This window comes from Taudactylus pleione, unplaced genomic scaffold, assembly GCF_031769625.1.
Source record: "Taudactylus pleione unplaced genomic scaffold, aTauple2 ptg000218l, whole genome shotgun sequence".
Taxonomy (NCBI): domain Eukaryota; kingdom Metazoa; phylum Chordata; class Amphibia; order Anura; family Myobatrachidae; genus Taudactylus; species Taudactylus pleione.
In genome coordinates, this window is record NW_028284620.1 from 1,658,323 (window position 1) to 1,678,200 (window position 19,878).

Consider the following 19,878-nt stretch of genomic DNA (forward strand, 5'->3'; position numbering starts at 1 on the left):
TTTTGACATAGATACATGCATACATCAGTGAGATGCATGCATGTATCTTAATGTAAAATGCTTGTTAAGTGTTCATTTTTAAAAAAATTACGTGGAACCCCCCCTCCCTAAATACACGAACAGCCCCAGACTTTGCATGGCCAGTCCTGGTTGTGTAAGTACAGGGAAAAAAATTGCGTAGCGTATCCCTGCACTTTTGCACAACCAGCACCAGGCTCAGATCGGGTCCTGGTTCTGGAATTACAGGGGAAAAAAATGCGTAGGGTTCCCCTGTAATTCCCACAACCAGCACCGGACCCTTTCTAGCGTGGGGATAATGTCACAGCTAGGGAAACCCTATCACCAGGTTCCCCAGCCAAAACATTACTCCTGACCGCTAGTCACCCCAAAAAAGGGGTCCCCCTCGCCAGGACAGCCCAGGCTGATAGTGTAAAAAAAGATAAGTGTAAACATTGTCTTTATGAGTAGAACTGCAGGTCTCAGCAAGCCTCCCCCGCATGCTGGTACCTGTAGTTCACCTGTAAAGAAATGTTTAAATAAACACAATACACACACACCCCGTGACAGTATAGGTTTAATACATACATATATACATACTCACCTACATTACATGGACTGGTCCACTTCTCTCTGTAGGCAACCTAGGTCTGCATAAAATAAAAAAATGCGAAAATCTGACCAACGCAACAGGTAACAACCATGATGGCTGTTGCCTCCCGAATGAAGAGCTCAGACGCGGCTCTTCCCTTTTGTAGGGCCGTATCTGAGCGTTCATTGGCTGAAAGAGGTTAACCCCCGCCTCTCTCAGCCAATGAACGGCTCCCACCATTGAAGAAATTGGTGGGAACCTTAGAATCACCTTTAGTAACCCTGCGTCTCTCACCATTGAGTTCAATGGTGGGAGCCGATCATTGGCTGAGAGGCGGGGGCTGACCTCTCTCAGCCAATGAACACTCAGTCACAGGCCTACAAAAGGGAAGAGCCACGTCTGAGCTCTTCATTCGGGAGGTAACAACCATCGTGGTTGTTACCTGTTGCGTGGCTAAGGTTTTCGCATTTTTTTATTTTACGAAGACCTAGAATGCCTATAGGGAGAAGTGAACCAGTCCAGGTAATGTAGGAGTATGTGTGAGTGTATGTATGTAATAAAACTTTACTATCACAGTGTGTGTGTATTGTGTTTATTTAAACATTTCTTTACAGGTGAACTACAGGTACCAGCGGGCCCTTAATGCCCCACATGCTGGTACTTGTGGTTCTCCAAGTACCAGCATGCGGGGGACGCTTGCTGGGATCTGCACTTCTACTCGTAAAGACAATGTTTACACTTATCTTTATTACACTACACTTACACCATCAACCCACCGCCCACGGGTGGCGGGGATAACCCCTGGCTTATCATCCTAGGCCTGGTGAGGGGGGCTCCAACTCACCGGGGATCCCCAGCCTGGGTTGACTAGCGGCCAGGAGTAATATTTCAGCTGGGGAACCCGGTGATAGGGTCCGGTGCTGGTTGTGGGAATTACTGGGGAACCCTACGCGGTTTTATGTTCGATTTGACTTTTGATTTTGCCTTTAGTAAATCTTCAAAATGTAAAATCGAATGAAAAATAGAAAGAAAATCGAATGTGAGATCACTCTAAAATCAAAATTGAACCATAGTAAATACACCCCAAGATGTTGCCTGTAAGCCACCCCCACCACCCATTGTTAGTGGTTACTGAAAGGATCAGTAGATAGACATTACTTTATAATTGCATTGAGACGTTTCACATCAATACTTATTCATGGTTCTTTCATAGGTTTCATATTGTTATATACTTGTGGACACTGTACAATCGGCTATCCCGTATGGTTTATATATAAGGATTGATCTATGTATATCGATCTCTGTAACCCGGATCTGTCCCTTACATGCAGAATGTAGAACTATCTTTGAGGACGGACCTAGCTCAGGTATCGTTTCACCATCTGACGAGCTGCTGATATTCTTTGTCGCCTCCTGGGACTCTAAAGCTGGGTACACACCATACAATGGTGTAAGCGAGCAGATGGAACAATGCGATGTAACTATACATCAAGCGCTGTACACACTGCACGAGCCGGCGTACAATGGCTCAATATAAAAGTTTACATGCTGCATGTAACGGCATGGCGTCGCTCATTGCATCATCCCATCTGCCATGCAGAACAGCGGATGGGGCGATGCGGTGAATGACGAATCAGCCGTACACACTATACGATGTATACGATATTGTATAGTGTGTACCCAGCTTAAGCAACTGACATTGTATCCGATATGTTCACATCAGCGAGTTTCTGGCGAGAAGCCAACTTTTCCGCAATAAGGGAAAATTTGGAAACTACAGTTCAATCTTTTTACTGCATTACACTTATTTATGTGGATAATAAATATTTTAAGGAAAATGCACTAGATGTGCTCGTTTGGTCAAATATTGGAGCTCTTCTCCTGACTGCAGGAGGAATACATTTGATGATCAAAGACACCACTACAGTACATGCTTGTTTGATGCTCTATGACTAAGTGTGCAATTTAGGAGACCAACTAAGGCCCTTCACTCTGCACATTATATTTTTCATGGTCCATGAGATACAGAAGTCGAATGAACACATTTAAGTGATAGTTCCATCTAGTGGTGTCCACATGGTGAATAATGGTAAAGTGGTTATACACAGCATGTTTATACCCATTAGATATATTCATTCCATTTACATACGTTATCATTCTTCAAATTTTTTCTTTAGGAGAAAAATTTGGATGCAATTCTTTGACCAGTATCCTATTAGCCCCGAACATTATGCGGCACTAACGGATCGCCCGGGGCGAACCAATTAGCCCCCCGAAAGCTGGCACTTATCGGAGATTGTGTTTCACCTGCCTCAGGCAGGCAAAACAAAATCCCCGAAAACAGACCCCATTTTGTGGCGGCGATCGCGAAAACACACAGGTTTTACAGACCTAATCCCCCCTTCCCCGCCGCCTAAATTCAAGTCCCCAGGGGGGGGGGGGGCCTAACCCTAACCTCCCCCCAGGGAGGCCTAATCCCCTCCTTCCCCTAGCCTGACCCCAACCTCCCGGGGAGGGTGCCTAACCCCAAGTCCCCCCCCCGGGGAACCCTAAACCTAACCCTCCCCCCTGCGCGGCTCTCCGCACCAGGCTTACCTTTGAACGGTAAGCCGGGTGTCGGTCTCCTGTTGTAGGGAAATTGACAGGAGTCGGGATTTCGACGCCTGTCATTTAACCCTTGCCAGGATTGTACAGTCGGGAAGCCGGCGGTCGGCATTCCGTCTATCGGCTTCCCGACTGTTTCCCCTAATAGACTACGCCCCTATATAGCCTCTCCCCCTGCCGCACGAACTACATCAACTGCCACTCAGAGCAGCTCGTGCACTTCTAGTAACTCCTAGTATATATCTCACCAGCAGCTTCTTCCCCCATGCTAAAGTTATATCTCCCTTGAGTGCTGCTCCCCTGCTGTGGCTTCTACCTTTACAAAGCAAACAAACACATACAAGTTACACAACCCAAATACAATATAAGAGAAGTTTAATCTCTTAACATCAACAAATATACACATCAACATATATGTATGTCCATACCTATATGTTGGTTTAGATTTTCCTCCATAAAAGCCACTTAGAGAGAGAGATATATATATATATATATCTCTCTCTCTCTCTCTCAAATATGGGGACAATTGTTTTTATGTATAACTCTAGATATATTATTCTATATATTTAAAGTGACAGTTTTACATATTAGATTATATATATCTGTATTTTACAAATACACTCCACACTTTTATACATTTTACTATATATATTTTTATACACACAATTTTACATTTTATAAGATTCCATAAACATGCTTTGCATAGACGTTTTTACCATGAGCATGCCGCTCTTTTTAAAACTAATTTCTGGACAAATCTGTAATAAAAACAAATGTTTTTCAACCTTGTTTTTCAAGATAAATACAACTCCAACTGAGAGCCTAAACATCTAGACAAAGTATCAGTTAAGATACTTAAACGCACTGGAGTTAATAGAGGAGTCCCGTGTCCAGGCGCTCCTAAGTGACGTCTTCCCGGGCCGCTAGCAGCGCGGTTAGTCGGACCTGGAACTCACGATCGCAGCAGCAACCAGAAGACATACTGACAAGCACAGGATGCCAGGAGGTAAGACAGGGAGAGTCTAGGGAAAGGCAGCACCTCCATCACCAGACTCCATTATAGTTAACATTGGCTGCCACGATCATAACGGAATGGACTCTCCATCAACCCCTTTAATAGGGCTATAAACACACTGGTTTCATAGTAAAAGGAATTTTATGCATTGCATTTATCGTGAACCCCAAAACACATTAACCACATACACACATACAGGAAAGCACTTGTTTATATATACACACACACACACACACACGTTACTGCTCGTAAGACAAATGTGATAACATCATAACAATATAGAGGGGTATTCAATATGAAACGTTAACTTCACTGCCGAAGTTAACGTTTCATATCGGAGTTTTTTCTCTGCGGTAAAGTATCGGGCGCGCTCCCGCGTATCCCCGTATTCAATTTGAAACAGTCGAAAACGGGAACCTCCGAAGTTGGATTTGCGTAAAGTTACGATTTTTTCCATAAAAAATTTGTAAGACCCCCCTAAAGTTGTAAAAACATGGGGGATCACTATGGGTACCCCCGTTTTAGCCTTTAAATGAAAGTCGGGGATTTAAATAGCCGCAGCAGGTGTTTTTTTCCCGACATTGAAGAAGTGTTGCAGAAGAGCACTTAGGTTATTTTTTTCGTTTTTTTAAGTGGTCCCATCAAATTTGGGGTACGTGAAAATGGGTACTAGTATATTTTTAAGTCCCTAAAGTAAGTTTTTAAAAATTCTGCATTTGTGCACCTGCCGCTATAAATCTATTCTTCAAAACATCTGCCGCATACTTGCAGAACAGCCCTGAACCTATTTCCCTATTGTTAAACAATTTTTTCCCATTTATTTTTTTTCACCCCTATTTTTAAATTAATTTTTTGGGGTGTCCCTATTTTTTTTTTTAAACCCAAGTTTATTTTTTAAAGGGTGTCCCGATTTTTTGTAGGACATTTTTTTTTGAACATTTCCTTTTAAGGGGACATTCCCAAAACTACAGGATATTTTTTATAAGCCTACACCCCCAAACCCCTATTCTGCATTTTTTTTCACTTGCTATATTAGTGCTTAGAAAAATTATCCCTGTTTTTCAAAAAATGACCCTTGAGCCCATTTAAAGGAAAAAAACAGGAATTTTCGGGAAATATGCCTGGGACCCCCCTAAAGATGTCCTGACATGGGGGATCACTATGGGAAACCCCGTTATTGCCTGCTTAAGAAAGTCGGGTTTTTAAATAGCTTTGCAAGGTGTTTTTCCCTGCCGCGGCTATTAGAAAGCCTGACTTCCTTTAGGAGTTAAAAATGGGGGTACCCATAGTGATCCCCCATGTCTAGACATCATTAGGGGGGTCCCTAGAATATTTCCCGAAAATTCCCGTTTTTGTTAACCTTTAAAAAAAAAAAAAAAATTGTAAAAATTTAGAAAAAAAATGACAAAGTCCCCCCCAAAAGCCAAACCAGCCCCAGGCTAGCCAGCCAGTTGTGGTTTCTAAAAATACGGGGAACAAAATGTGTAGGGTTCCACCGTATTTTAGAAACCAACACCAGGCTGCAGGGACTAGTGCAGGTTTTAAATATAGGGGGCAAAAACGACGTGGGGTACCCCCTATATTTAAGGCCAGCACCAGACCCAACCGACCGGGGTTTAATGCCACAGCTCGGAGACCCAATCACCGGGGCTCCAGGTCCAAAGCATTACACCCCAAGTCGGTCAGCGCAAGCCGGTGATCTCGGGGGAGTTGGGGACCCCCCAAAAAAGGGTCCCCCCTCTCCCGAGCACCACAGGCTTACGCTGAAGCCTGGGGCTCATCCCCATACCCCTGGAGCGGTGGGTATGGGGGAAATAGGGGGGGCCAAATAATGTAAGACTATTGTACTTTACAGTGGAACTACAAGTGCCAGCATGCCTGCCATTTTGTACTTGTGGAACTACAAGTGCCAGCAGACATGCGGCACCTGTAATTTCACTGTAAAATAAATAGTTAAAAAAAGACAAAACACACACACCGTGCCCAGTATAAGTTTATTACATACACCTACCCATTCACACATACTTACCTATACCAGAAGTTTCTGTCCCCTTGTCCAGTAGATCCTTACAACTTGGCCCTGCAAGGAAGATTTCATACTCCCCTACATCCTGCGCTGGTCTCCGCAGTAATCCATGGGTGTTTTAAAACAAAAAAACGTGTTACCCGATCCACACTACTAGCTATGTGTATGTGTGTTGTCACACATACACATAGCTCCCGAATGGCCGCTGCCGGGACTTCATGGGGTATTGCAGTCCCATCAGCCAATCAGCGGCAGCGCTGACTGTAGCGCGGCCGCTGATAGGCTCCGGCAACTGACAGTTCCCACGTGGGTGAGTCAGCCCCATCCCCATACCCCCATACCCACCGCTCCAGGGGTATGGGGATGAGCCCCAGGCTTCAGCGTAAGCCTGTGGTGCTCGGGAGAGGGGGGACCCTTTTTTGGGGGGGTCCCAAACTCCCCCGAGATCACCGGCTTGCGCTGACAGACTTGGTGTGTCGGTCGGTTGGGTCTGGTGCTGGTCTTAAATATAGGGGGTACCCCACGTCGTTTTTGCCCCCTATATTTAAAACCAGCACTAGTCCCTGCAGCCTGGTGTTGGTTTCTAAAATACGGTGGAACCCTACACATTTTGTTCCCCGTATTTTTAGAAACCACCACTGGCTGGCTAGCCTGGGGCTGGTTTGGCTTTTGGGGGGGGGGGGGGGGATGTCATTTTTTTTCTAAATTTTTAAAAGGTTAACAAAACGGGAATTTTCGGGAAATATTCTAGGGACCCCCCTAATGATGTCTAGACATGGGGGATCACTATGGGTACCCCCATTTTTAACTCCTGAAGGAAGTCGGGCTTTCTAATAGCCGCGGCAAGTGCATAAATGCGACTTTGAAGAAAGTGGTGCAGAAGAGCATTTAGAGTTTTTTTGGGGAAAAATAACTATGCCCAGCAAATTTGGGGTACTTGAAAATGGGGGTCAGCATATTTTAAAGTTGCTAAACAGACTTGAAAAAATCGTGAAAAACCCACTTGCGCAAGGAGCTGCAATGAAAAAAAACACCTGGGGCATACTTGGGGACCCCCCCAGAGTCAAGTTCGCTATTTTTTAACTTTCCCCAACATTTTTTTTTTTGGCCCCCAAATTCAAAGTGCTTTTTTTGGGGTGTCCCGATTTTTTTTTTTTTGACACAGATCATTTCAAGGGGTCATTCTGAAGGGTGCAGGCTATTTTTTTTAAGCCTGCACCCCTAAACCCCAATTCTGCACTTTTTTTCGACACCTATTCAATGGTGAAAACTTATCCCCGTTTTTTAGCAAAGACTTTTCAAAACTGCGATAAGTCTTTGAAATTGAATACGGTATAAAACTAAAATCAGTGATATTAACGCAAAAATGTTAAAAAGTGCGATATTAACGCAAAAACTGACTTATCGCACCCATATTGAATACCCCTAATAATATGAAACATTCAGATTACCTGACCTCAATGACCTTACATTTGCAAAAGCCAGTTCATATAAACAATTATCCTTTGAGCAATAGTTGAAATATTACCGAAGATATTTACCACTCTACAGTGCCCTGACCATCACATTTCCCATAACCTTTCAGGGCACATAAAAAGTATTTTATCCAGCACTAAAAGAGATCTCACTCCAGAACTCAAGATTTCTCCCGAGCTGCCCCCACCATTGGAACGATCTCCCTCGTTCCATCAGACTGTCCCCCAGCCTGCATTGCTTCAAAGGGGAGCTGAAAACCCACCTATTCATAAGAACATATCCGTCTACCACTTAACCATGCCACCACATAGTCTACACCTCTTAATTCCCCTTGCACTGGCTCACTCCTCATGTCTTCCGTTTGTCTCCCCCGTCCCTCTAGACTGTAAGCTCCATGAGCAGGGCCTTCTTCCTCCTGTTCTCATCAACTACTTCTCTTGCACACCAGCTACACGTCCTCCTTGGGCTGTCTGCCCCTGGACCCCAATCATCTGTTTTTGTTTTTTCAGTCGAACTAGACCTACCATTTGCATTCAATCTGACAGCTACAGGTTTCAGGTGATTCTGTACTTTTCAATTGCATCAGTGGCTGTGTCGAAATTTGTAGTGCTATTTATACTGTACTGTTTTAACCTGTATTGTCTTATTGTTTTGCTCTCTGTACACCGCTGCGAAGCACTTGTGGCGCCCTATAAATAAAATGTAATCTATAGGTTTTAATGCTTGCTGAATGGAACACTAACCAATTACTAAATTTAATGAAGATGTTAAAAAAAAAGTCCCACTTCCAAAGGACACTAAGCTAAAACCGTCCAGCATAGTTTGGGTATGGCCTACTTTCCTCAACTCTATGTTCAACTTCCCAGTTGCAGGACCAATAGCTCATGTGTTCCCCAAAATACCTCATCTATAGTACACAACACTGAGAAGAAGGGCGACTACATTTGCAGAAAAGGACAGCAGACCAATCTACATTGTGCATGAGCAGGAACTGACCTGGAGTTTGTACCACAGCTTGCAGGTTCTTCTCTTGAAGTTGCTGAATTCTGTCAGTCTTTGCTTTGGTTTCTTTTTCCATTGACCGGATTTTATGGACATACTGGTTATTTAAGAATTTCAGGTCGGCAGTTTGATGTTCAAGTTTTCTTAGAGAAGCTTTCAAGTCTTCAGGAAAAATGAAGCAAGTGTTATTGTGGTTATTCTAAATAGTTATTAATTATAATAATTAATATTATATCAGTTACTTCTCCAAAAATGCAAAATTTCAATATAAAATCCATAATTTTACACAACCTACTTCTACACACAAAAAACATATGAGCTAATCGCAAATATTCAAAGTCAACCCCAAACACGCACTATAAGAAAATATGTTCAAGAATAATAGGTTTTTTAAATGAGTCTTTTCGATTAATGTAAATTCTTGCCCATATTATTCTGGCCCACCAAGCTAAGAGACAAATTATAATTGTTCTTAAGAGTCATTGCTGTGAATACTACTCAAATACTAAAGCAAGGTGTCTGACCTTTAATGTGACGATCAGATTCTTCTTTGATCTTTAACAGCTCCAAGTGCAGGTCATTGTTTTCCCTGACAAGCCTGGCATTTTCTGCTTTGTAAGGCTCTATTACGGAGTCAACATTCTTGTTCTCCTTCTCCTGCTTGCCAGCACTTAACTTTGCATTGCGTAGGCTTTCTGTAGTATGAACCAGGTCACTGAAGGCAGACAAACCAGAATGTCATGACATCGGTTGAAACACCACATAATGAAAATAAAATTCACCTATAAATGTCAATAAAAGTAGCTGAGAGGATTTAATGACTTCAAGATATGAGACATTTACACAAACATTAGAGCCACCATGACAATTTAAGCGGTAAAAAAAAAAGGCAATAGGATTTTTGTACAGACCATAAAATCTGTTTCTCTGAATCCATTTAGGGAACACTGCTGTAAAATGGGGTATAGAGGACGCTAGGGCAGGCCGCAAATACACTACAGATTTGTTGGTCCCCGACTCCTCCCCCCATCTATTCCCCTTCCCTGGAAAGGCTTCAGTTTCTCACTAACAAAACCCATGAGAAGGACTTAAACCATTACACAATCAAACAACCAGACCAAATAAAATATTAGACAAACCGGGGAGAGATCGCAGTGCCTCCTAAATGGGTTCAGAGAAACAGATTTTATGTGAAGTATAAAAATCTTATTTTCTTTTTCATCCATTTTGGGGATCACTGTTGTACCTTGGGGGACGTTCTAAAGCTACCCCTAGGGGAGGGTACTCTCAACAGTTGCTATGCACTGAACTTCTGACTCAAAATCAGCAAAAGTGTACAGCTCTCACCTTCCTTAGGTGTAAGAGCAGCACTCATGTTATGTTAATGTCGGTTACCTTTTCAGTATGCGCTTCTTCTCTTCACAGAGGGATATAGCCACTGCGCCAAGCGGACCGCTTACAAGTCCTGTCCCCGCCATGCTTGGGGGATGACAGACAGCTGATTATACACTTGCCTCACTCCCTAAGCATGGTCTGCATGGCCAGATGCTATTACCAACCACAGGTCCCCAGTTCCAACTCACTTTGTGGGCCTGGTGACCTAAACTGCCGGGAGTCTATTGATGGAGAGCATGAGAGGCAGAACAGCTGCCATCAGCGCCGGAGCCCGCGCTCTCAGTGCAGGAATTACACCCTAATGTAGTGAATAATAAAAAATGTAAAAGAATTCTACACAGGAGAAAACCATGCCTTACTCCATGAGTACAGAAGTCTGTAGTGTAGTTGTACTCTGCTCCAGCACCCTCTGAACCCCAAGGTACAGCATGGTAGCTCATATAGCATAGGCTAGCTCGTATGGCAGTACAGTAACAATATATGAGGTAAGCCAGGAAATGATGAAAGAACACAAGTTGCTGCAACTGAAAAAAAATAGTGTAGTTAATACCACCTAGGATTACATCACATTTCATCTCCTATCCAGTTCCAAAATACCTGAACAGTTTTTCAACAAGTGGCAACGACTCGATGCCCAGCGGCTGCTTGTAGCCCAGCTGGTCAAGGCGTTTACGCAGTTTGATGAATTTTCTTTCTGCAGCAGTACTCATTGTAGCAACTTCTAGAATCTAGATTCAGTGCCTGTACATGAATACAAACAAGAACACATGGTTAATAAGGTCTTGTCATTACAAATTGTAACTATTGCATGATGTCAAATGTAACATGTTGCTGGTACAAGATTAATCAGCTTTCACACATCTTAGAGCAAAACTAACAGTCCATAATTACAAAAATAGTGTGTGCTGCAATAAACCAAATTAATTTACAACAAGATAAACCATTTTTATGCCAGTCACTCCTACACAAGACCCTTCAGAAAATCTGTATAATGCTTTCTCTTTGTAGACAGAGGACATGCTAAACGGCAAGTCTTTACACAGGAAGTGCCCTGTAACATCACAGCTTTCACTTCCACATGCAAATACTCCTCCCACCTCAAACAATAACAACATTTCTATGCAAACATATAGATATAAAAAGGTAAATACAGGTTGAGTCTCCTATATCCAAATATTCCAAAATACGGAATATTTTTAGCATGACTGAGATAGTGAAATCTTTGATTTTTGATGGTTCAATGTACATAAACTTTGTTTAAGGCACAAATTATTTAAAATAAAGTATAAAATGACATAGGCTGTGTTTACAATGTGTATATGAAACAAATGAATTTCATGTATGTACACAAACTTTGATGCACAAAATTATTGAAAGTATCTTATAAAATTACCTTCAGGCTGTGTGTATAATGTGTAGATGAATCATAAATGCATTCTGTGTTTAGATTTGGGCCTTATTCCGAAGACATTTCAATATGGTATGCAATTATTCCAAAATACGGACTTTCCGATATCCAAAATACCCCTGGTCCCAAGCATTTTGGATATGGGATACTCAACCTGTACTAAGTTCTCACCAATGAAGAGAAATAGTGTTTCTAAAGGGATTCAAAACATAATGGGTGAGTTATGCATAATCTTATGTATACATGAATGACAAATGATGGTGAATAGAAATGTAATACAGACAACTGGGTTCACTATTAGTACTTAACCCGTTTTAGGAACACCTAGATATCTCCATCTCTGGGCTGGACTAAAGGTGCCTACACACTTGGCGATGTGCTCACGATCAGACATTGTGTCTGATTTCCCCTTGAACTCTTCCCAGCAGCTCCCCAGCAGTTGTGGGCACGATTTGGTGTTAAAAAAAAACTGTCCAATGTGACAAACGATCTATCGTGCCTCCTAACTATTCCAGTGCATTGTGACCGAGATTGTCAAATCTGCCCTACAGCACAGCAGATCTGAAGATGCAATGTACGACCTGCGGGGACGAGTATCGGCATCGTGATATTTTACACGATTTGTTGTCACGATGAGTCGGAATCGGGCAAATCGTGTAAAATATCGCTTATTGTGTAGGCACCTTAAGAGTTGGACGCAGTACACACAGCTGCTGCTGTGCGAAAGATGTAAAAGCAGCAGGACGGTCACCCTCGCTTTACACCTGCCCCGGATTGTTTATGCTTGAATTTTTCTAATTGGCCATTAGGTCCAGACAAAATCAATCTCATCCCAATTCTCACTTGTGACATTTGCAAAAAAAAAAAGGATTCTCAGTCATTGGACATCTAGATCTGCTCCATCTATTAATGAGGTCAAACTACAGCCGATTTATTGTGATAGACGTACCTCCCTGCCTAATATAGAGACAGAAGTGACAAATGTCTACAGAAAGTGGGGCACCTACATTGAACATATGGATCCTAATGACCAGCTATACATACTCAGACAATTTGAGTCCACTGAGTGGTATATACATCAAAAACTCTAGATGAATTAAGTTTGATGTAATTCACTTGTGTTTTGTCAGATTTTACACCACTATTTCTTCTTCAGGGTCCATAGGGATCCACAGGGATACCATGGGTAATGTGGATGGAGAGATCCAGACACCAAACCATTAAATCTTTCAGCTCCCAGGATGCCTTGGGTCCTCCTCCATATATACCCCACGCCCAGGCCATCAGTTGTTCATTTGGTGTGACAGGATAAAGACGCACCTTTGTAACAGGGGACTGCTCAGGCATTCCTAAGCTCTTATATTCTATGTTTTATTTTGTTTTCTATTTTTTTGGGTTGGCAGTACTGAGTGTCTGAATTAAGACGCATGTACTGCAACTCAGTTTACCTCCGCCGGGGCAGCAACACCAGTAACAGGGCTGGTTATTTTGGCGGGTCTTGGCTGAGCTTGCTAGCAGCTATGCTGGGACCTGCGCTGCAACAGGACGCACGGAATGTCAGGTAAGGAAATTCCTCACTTACGGGGAGTCACGCGCGGCAGTCCTTTCTTGAGACGCTCCGGAAGCCACTGCAGTCAGGTCCAGGAGAATCCACGTCCTCACTAGACCACCAGGGCTTTATCGTGTGATGCCAGAAAATCGGCAACAGACACTTCGTCTGCCACGAGGCCAGCGTACCCGGACCTTGACGCAGCTTAGGGTAGGTAGGCACTCCCCCAGCAGCTCCTCCCCCGACCCAGCCCCTTCAAAAAGGTTTTTGTACGTCTGGGTCGCTCCTCCTACCCACCTTGTGTATATCAGACGCTTACAGTGCGCTGCTGTAGCGATTGGTCACAGGAGGTTTTGGGTCAGTCTCCCTGTATACCTTGCCTTTGGGCCAGGTATATAGTGCTCTATATCCTACCAAGCATTGTGTTTTGAGTAGTTGATTCAGAGCCCAGTGCAACTAAATTTGCATATGTATTGTATGGGACTGTTTGCTAGCTGCTGTGTTAATACTGCCTTTTATATCTGACTTTCAGATATAACTATCACAGTTTTTCTTCTCACTCTGTTGCAGGTGGGTGGGGTTTTTCTTTATACTTCACATTTATTTGCGAAGGTTGTCACATTACATTGATAACTTTATAATTGATATGTCAAAAAGTAAAAGGGAATCAGGAGGGGGAGGTCCCTGTATAACAGACAGCACACAAACCATCCTTTACAAAGAACCACCTCCCCAGTCCAGTATACCAGTCCCTGTACAAGATCCATCTTGGCTGTTCTCCTTGTTTCAGGTTATGAAGCAGTTTGTGGATCATATGGCTACTCCCATACTGCCTCCTTGTATGGGATATCCACAGCATGCTATTTTTGCACCTCCTATACATCCTTCCTGGATGGATGCTTATGCCCACTCAAGTCAGAGTATATCTCAGTCAGCTGTTGCAAGCAGAACGGTAGTTACTAAGACGCCTAAGCGAAAGTTATCTTTTTAATCGGTCTGTTCAGCATATGGATTCAGTCGCATCATCAGGGGAATCATATGACGCACAGGGTTCTTCTCCAGCGTCTAGCTCGGGAGAGGAGGACCATCAGTCCTCAGTGGATGTTCCTTCCTTGGTGAAGGCGGTTAAATCAATCCCAGATATGCAGGATGATGAACCAGCCCCTAGTAAGAAAGATCCAGTGTTTAATCACCGCCGGAAGGTGGCCAAAACGGAGTTTCCTAAATCCGAGCAGCTCACTGAGCTTATGGAAGATGCATGGGGTAAACCGGATAAACTGTTTTATGTGAATAAAATATTAACATCGTTGTATCCTTTCCCAGCTTCTGAATGTACTAAGTGGGAGGTACCTCCTACCGTGGATGCTCACATGACGCACTTAGTTAGAAATGCTACGTTGCCTATTCAGTCAGCATCTTCTCTTAAGGATTCTACAGATAGGAAAATTGAAGCATGTTTTAAAAGACAATATTTTCAGCATCGGGAGCTATTACTCGTCCAGCTATGGCTGGAGCCTTGGTTGCCAAAGCTGTTGAAGAATGGATGGAGGCATTGGAAGACTCTGTACCAGATGATGTATATATCTCCCACATACGGGAAGCGGCCTCCTATTTGGGATGAGATGCAGCAGATACTGGTATTTTAGTGTCTAAAGAATCAGAGGCTTTAGCAGCTTCAGTGGTGGTGCACAGGGTCCTTTGGTTAAGATCCTGAAAAGCTGATACAGGATCAAAAGGCAGCTCTGGAAACCTTACCTTAAGATAATAGCTACTCTGGCGGCCTCAAACTCTGCAGGTCTGCCATCTACAGGTACAATAAAATCTAGGCAGTTTTTTTTTTTCTTTTTTCGGTCCTTTCGTCCACAGGGACGAACAAAGGAACAATCTTCCTCCAAGCCGTCTAGTTTTTGCAGGACATCCAGGCGACAAACTAAGAGGTCTGGGCCGGCAAGATGTCCAGCTTCTAAGCCAGATAAACCCTCAGCTTGATGGGGCAGGCCTCCTCCTTGTGGATCCCAGGGTGGAAGGCAGACTTCTTCAGTTAGCGGATAACGGACATCAAACAGATGCCTGGGTGTGAGAAATGGTCTCTCAGGGATATGCCATCACTTTCCAGAGGCGTCCTCCCCAAAAGTTTTTTTGCACAGATCCTTCATCAGGTGCGGCCAAGGGCTTGGCTCTTCAGGAGGCCATTTACTCCCTGCTGCAGGAGAGGGTTATTATTTCAATCTATTTTTGGTTCAGAAACCAAAATTGGTCTCATCGCCCTATTCTAAAATCTAAATACCCTCAACAGGGGTTTATCCATGTACCAAAGTGCCGTACGGAAACTCTCCGGTCAATTATTTTGACAATGGAGCCTGGGGATTTTATGGTTTCCCTGGACATTCAGGATGCATATCTGCATGTTCTTATTACGCCATCCCACCAACAATTTCTATGGTTTGCTGTCCTAAAACAACATTACCAATTTCAGGCACTGCCCTTTGGCCTATCAACAGCCCCCCGGGTATTTACCAAGATAATGAGATAATGGCAGTCATGACGGCCTCTCTCAGGCATCGGGAAATCAGAATACTACCATATCTGTACGATCTTCTGATATTGGCACAAACTCCAGTTATTTTACAAAACCATCTTCAATAGACCATAGCCTGCCTACAAAAGCACGGCTGGATCATCAATTGGAAGAAATCTTCTCTTTCTCAAACACAGCAGATGATACATCTGGGAGCACATCTGGATTCTCAGGTACAAAGGGAGTTTCTACCAGAGGACAAGATTGCGGCCCTATCATTGCAAGTACGCAATCTGCTACGCAAGCAAAGGGTATCCATTCTATCAGCGATGCAGGTCCTGGGATCAATGATATCCACCTTCGACTTGGTGGGGAATGCTCAGTTCCATTCCAAGCCTCTGCAAAGATTGATTCTCTCCAGGTGGAACGGACAGTATCAGCTAATAAGGTCCCAGAGGATCCTTCTCACTCCCGTGGTGGATGAAAAAAGATCTGGACAAAGGGCGCTTATTCCGGATTTCAAATTGGGTGCTCCTCACTACGGACGTCAGTCTTCGCGGATGGGGGGCAGTGACAGGTCATCACACCTTTCAGGGAAGATGGACAAATCAAGAAAGTCATCTGCCAATAAACATTCTGGAACTGCGAGCACTATACAAAGCACTTTTAGGCACAGGCACAGGACCTGCTCCAAGGCAAGCCGGTCCAGTCCGACAGTGCAACTACAGTGGCCCATCTCAATCATCAGGGAGTCACGAGAAGTCATGCAGCCATGAAGAAAGTGACAAAGGTTCTGATTTGGGTAGAACGTCTTCCAGCCATATCTGCAATATTCATACCAAAACACCTCAATTGGGAAGCAGTTGTCAGGACATACACGCTGGAGTGGTCTCTCCACCCGGGAGTGTTTCAGCTCTTGGTGAACATATGGGGTCTACCAGACATAGACCTCATGGCATCACATCACAACTACAAGGTCCCCAAATACTGGTCCAGGGACCCATCAGCAGCATTCGTGGACACACTGGCAGCAAGATGGGACTTCAAGCTGGCGTATCGCTTTCCTCCAATTTCCCTCCTCCAAAGAGTCCTCAGGAAATTCAAGCAGGAAGGCGGAACTGTAATACTAGTGGCTCCGGCTTGGCCTAGACATAATTGATTCACAGACATATAGAGTCTATCCATAGACAGTCCATAACCTCTTCCTCTATGGCAGGATCTGCTACCGCAGGGTACCTGCTGGCATCCGGATTAAACTAGTCTAGCCTTGACGCCAAGGCGTTTAGGGTTTCCCAGGCACTGGCTTTTCTCCAGGCTGGTTTAGACTTTGGTCTCCGTCTGTCCACTCAGAATGCAGGTTTCTGCATTGTCAGTCTGGTTCCAGTGAAAGATTGCTTCATTACCAGATGTTACAATTTTTTTTTCCAGGGAGTTCTGCAAGTTCAGCCTCCTTTTGTCCCACTGGTAGCACCATGTGATCTGTGTTTGGTCCTTAAGGGGCTACAAGCTCCCCCATTTGAACCTCTGGACTCTGTAGACTTGAAATGGTTGACAGTGAAGACACTTTCTCCGTGCTATCTGCACGCTGAGTCTCTGATTTGGCAGCGCTTTGTCGCTCCCAATTTTTGATTTTTCACCAGGATAGAACGATTCTTCGTACAAGGGAGGGTTACCTTCCTAAGGTAGTGTCCCATTTTCATGTAAATGAAGAAATTGTAGTTCCAGCTGTTCAGGATCCATACCTCTCTGTAGGTGAAGCCTCCCTGGATGTAGTTCATGCTCTCTGTATATATGTGGAGCGTTAAAACGGTTACAAGTCGCGGTCATGACTTGTCTCCTTCAAGCAGATTAACCAGTCAGGACGGGGTTACTCCAGTTTCTTCTGTTGCTAGGCGATTGGCATGCCTCAGGAAGCGATACATTATCCTCAGTGCAGCTTGATTAGTCCGTCCGTCTATTTGTACACACGTTCCTGTGGGTTCTTTAGGCTCAGCGGCGCGAGCAGTATCTTGTCGACTCTGCTGGAAGGATCTCAGTCTCCTTGGTTTTGTCTCCGGCTCTTGTGGCCTCCCCCTATGGCTCCCTAGCCGCACCATCAACTTTGTTATTCCACCAGCAGCTTCCTAGCTCTACTGGCAGTGACGGCCCTCCAAGCCGAATCGCATTTCTCGGCAGGTCAGTGGACGCTAATTTGTACTCAAATTTATGTATTGTCCATCAGGACTTTGGATGCTAATTTATACACAAACTCGAATAGTACACAGATTTGAGTTCATCAGGACATTGTATCTAGTTCAGTGCTCAAGCCACAACATCGGCTCTCCAAACCAAATCAATTGTCAAACTATTCAGCATCGGCTCCAAGCCGCACCATCGGCTCTCAAAGCCAACTCAAATATCTTCCACTCCTCAGCACGGGCTCCAAGCCACAACAACGGCTCTCAAAGCCAAATCAATTATTTGACTCTTCAGTTCGGGCCTCAAGCCGCCTTTTCTATTCTTATAACCATACCACATTTACTACCAACAGCATCCTGAACCAGCTTCTTGCCGCATTTATAGAGTACCACTTTCTGCTCTGGTTCTATTCTCATATCTACTATCCACGATTTAGTCTCCATTCCAACTACTGCTCTCACCATTGTATCCTTTTGCTCCTCCAAGTGAACTGCTACTACCTCGACCTGCAAGTAACTGTGAACGTATCCCAGTTCTAAGGGAACAACTGGCGGATGTTATTGGCAGAAGATCTCGCTAGCCTGGTTCTAGATTTTTCACATGGAGTAGGCATTGGATATCATAACACGTATTATATGGTTTTCACAAATGAGGATGACCAGCTAACAAGCAGACCCTGGCTCGTTGGTTACGTATCACCATCTTTTGTCTGGATGCGGCCTGGGATCAGCTGCTACTCACCTCCGCGCCGGCGTCCTTGGGTTTAGGTGTTCAGTCGCTGGGAGTGGAGGTGAAAGGTGGCTGAGTAGTCTCCCCGGGGTCTGCTAGGGCTTCTGTGCGTGTGTCCTGGTTCCCGGGGTGCTGGGCATGGGCGCAGCCATGTTGGTCCATCTCACCTGATCAGTCTCCTCCAATGGCAGTCCTGTGGTCTATCAATTGATCTCACGATCCAATAACCAAATGCCTAGGGGTTTTTAGGTCTCACTCCTGCAACAGGAAGTTGCCTGATCAACATCACTGTATGACTTTATGTCACTGTTTCCCTGTGACAACCTTCTTATGTTCCAGAGGCTGTATTACTTTTCTCAGTGTTCCTGGCTTCATATTGTCTTCTGTGACCTCCGTGTACTCACTACCTGTGTTCCTGTACCAGTATGTGTCCGCATGTCCGATGCGTCTCAAGTAGCAACTTTGTGTACTCAGTTCCTGTGTCTCAGTACAAGTTCATATCTGCACCTCCAGTATGTCCCCAATGCATCTTTGTGTACTCATTACCCGGACCTCTGTACAAGTTTGTCTCTGCACCCCCAGTGTATCTTTGTGTACTCAATACCCGGATCACAGAACAAGTTCATCCCTGCTCCTCCCGTGCATCTCAAGTGTATTCCAGCGTACTCACCCCCGTGTACCTTTACCAGTTTGTGTCAAGAGCTCCAATGTGTCTCAAGTGCAACTCTGAGGTTATTCCCTGTGTTTTCCTTAGCTAGCCTACCTCTGGATCATCCTCTCCCAGTGCTTCTAGTGCCTCTTTATTTCAGTTCCTTTGTAGTGTTAATCCAGCCCCAGTCTCCCTGTGTTATTTCTAGTGTTCCCAAGGTTAGTGATTTTCTCGTTATATTTGTAGGAGTCTTCTGTCACTCCTAGGTACCTGTCCAGAGGGCCGCAACCTGCTCACTTGGGATTTGGTTTTCGCTGCACCAACTGGAGGCATCACTGGAGAAAACCAGTGAGTTAGACTCCACGCCTCTGGGCAGGTCTAGCCAAACCTGGGTTTGGCCGCAATTAGAAGTCTTCGTCTGTCACCCCTGTCATTGCTTCACGGCTATCCTAACACCCCCCCCCCCCCGGGTCTTGACCTCAGCAGAGGTGGGTGTGGTATAAGAGATAGACAGTAATTAGTTAGACAATGTCTAGATAGACACCAGATGTTAGACAGTAAATAGTTAGACAAGGATAAAAGTTCGACAAACAAAAGTCAGACACATTAAAGGTCGACAGGTACAAAAGGTCGATAATTATTTTCTTTTTTTAGCCCTAATCTTCACGCTAACACTCCCTCCTGCTGCCTAACCCTAACCCGTCTGGTTAAGTGCCTAACCCTAACCGTGGGGGTAAGTG

At 44.3% G+C, this 19,878-nt stretch overlaps 1 protein-coding gene across 2 annotated transcripts in view; it reads right to left on the reverse strand.

Annotated features, from left to right (window-relative positions):
* CEP135 (centrosomal protein 135) overlaps window positions 1-19,878 on the reverse strand; it is a 141,622-nt gene that overhangs the window by 106,507 nt on the left and 15,237 nt on the right. Inside the window, exons 1-4 of one of the 2 annotated variants that reach the window (XM_088478724.1) lie at window positions 11,037-11,091; window positions 10,705-10,848; window positions 9,237-9,427; window positions 8,707-8,874 (exon numbers count right to left, since the gene is read on the reverse strand). In XM_088478724.1, the coding sequence (XP_088334850.1) occupies window positions 8,707-8,874; window positions 9,237-9,427; window positions 10,705-10,817 (472 nt within the window). In that variant the 5' untranslated portion in view covers window positions 10,818-10,848; window positions 11,037-11,091. Of the gene's footprint in view, window positions 1-8,706; window positions 8,875-9,236; window positions 9,428-10,704; window positions 10,849-11,036; window positions 11,092-19,878 lie in introns of those variants that run through there. The other variant, XM_088478723.1, reaches the window with a different exon arrangement.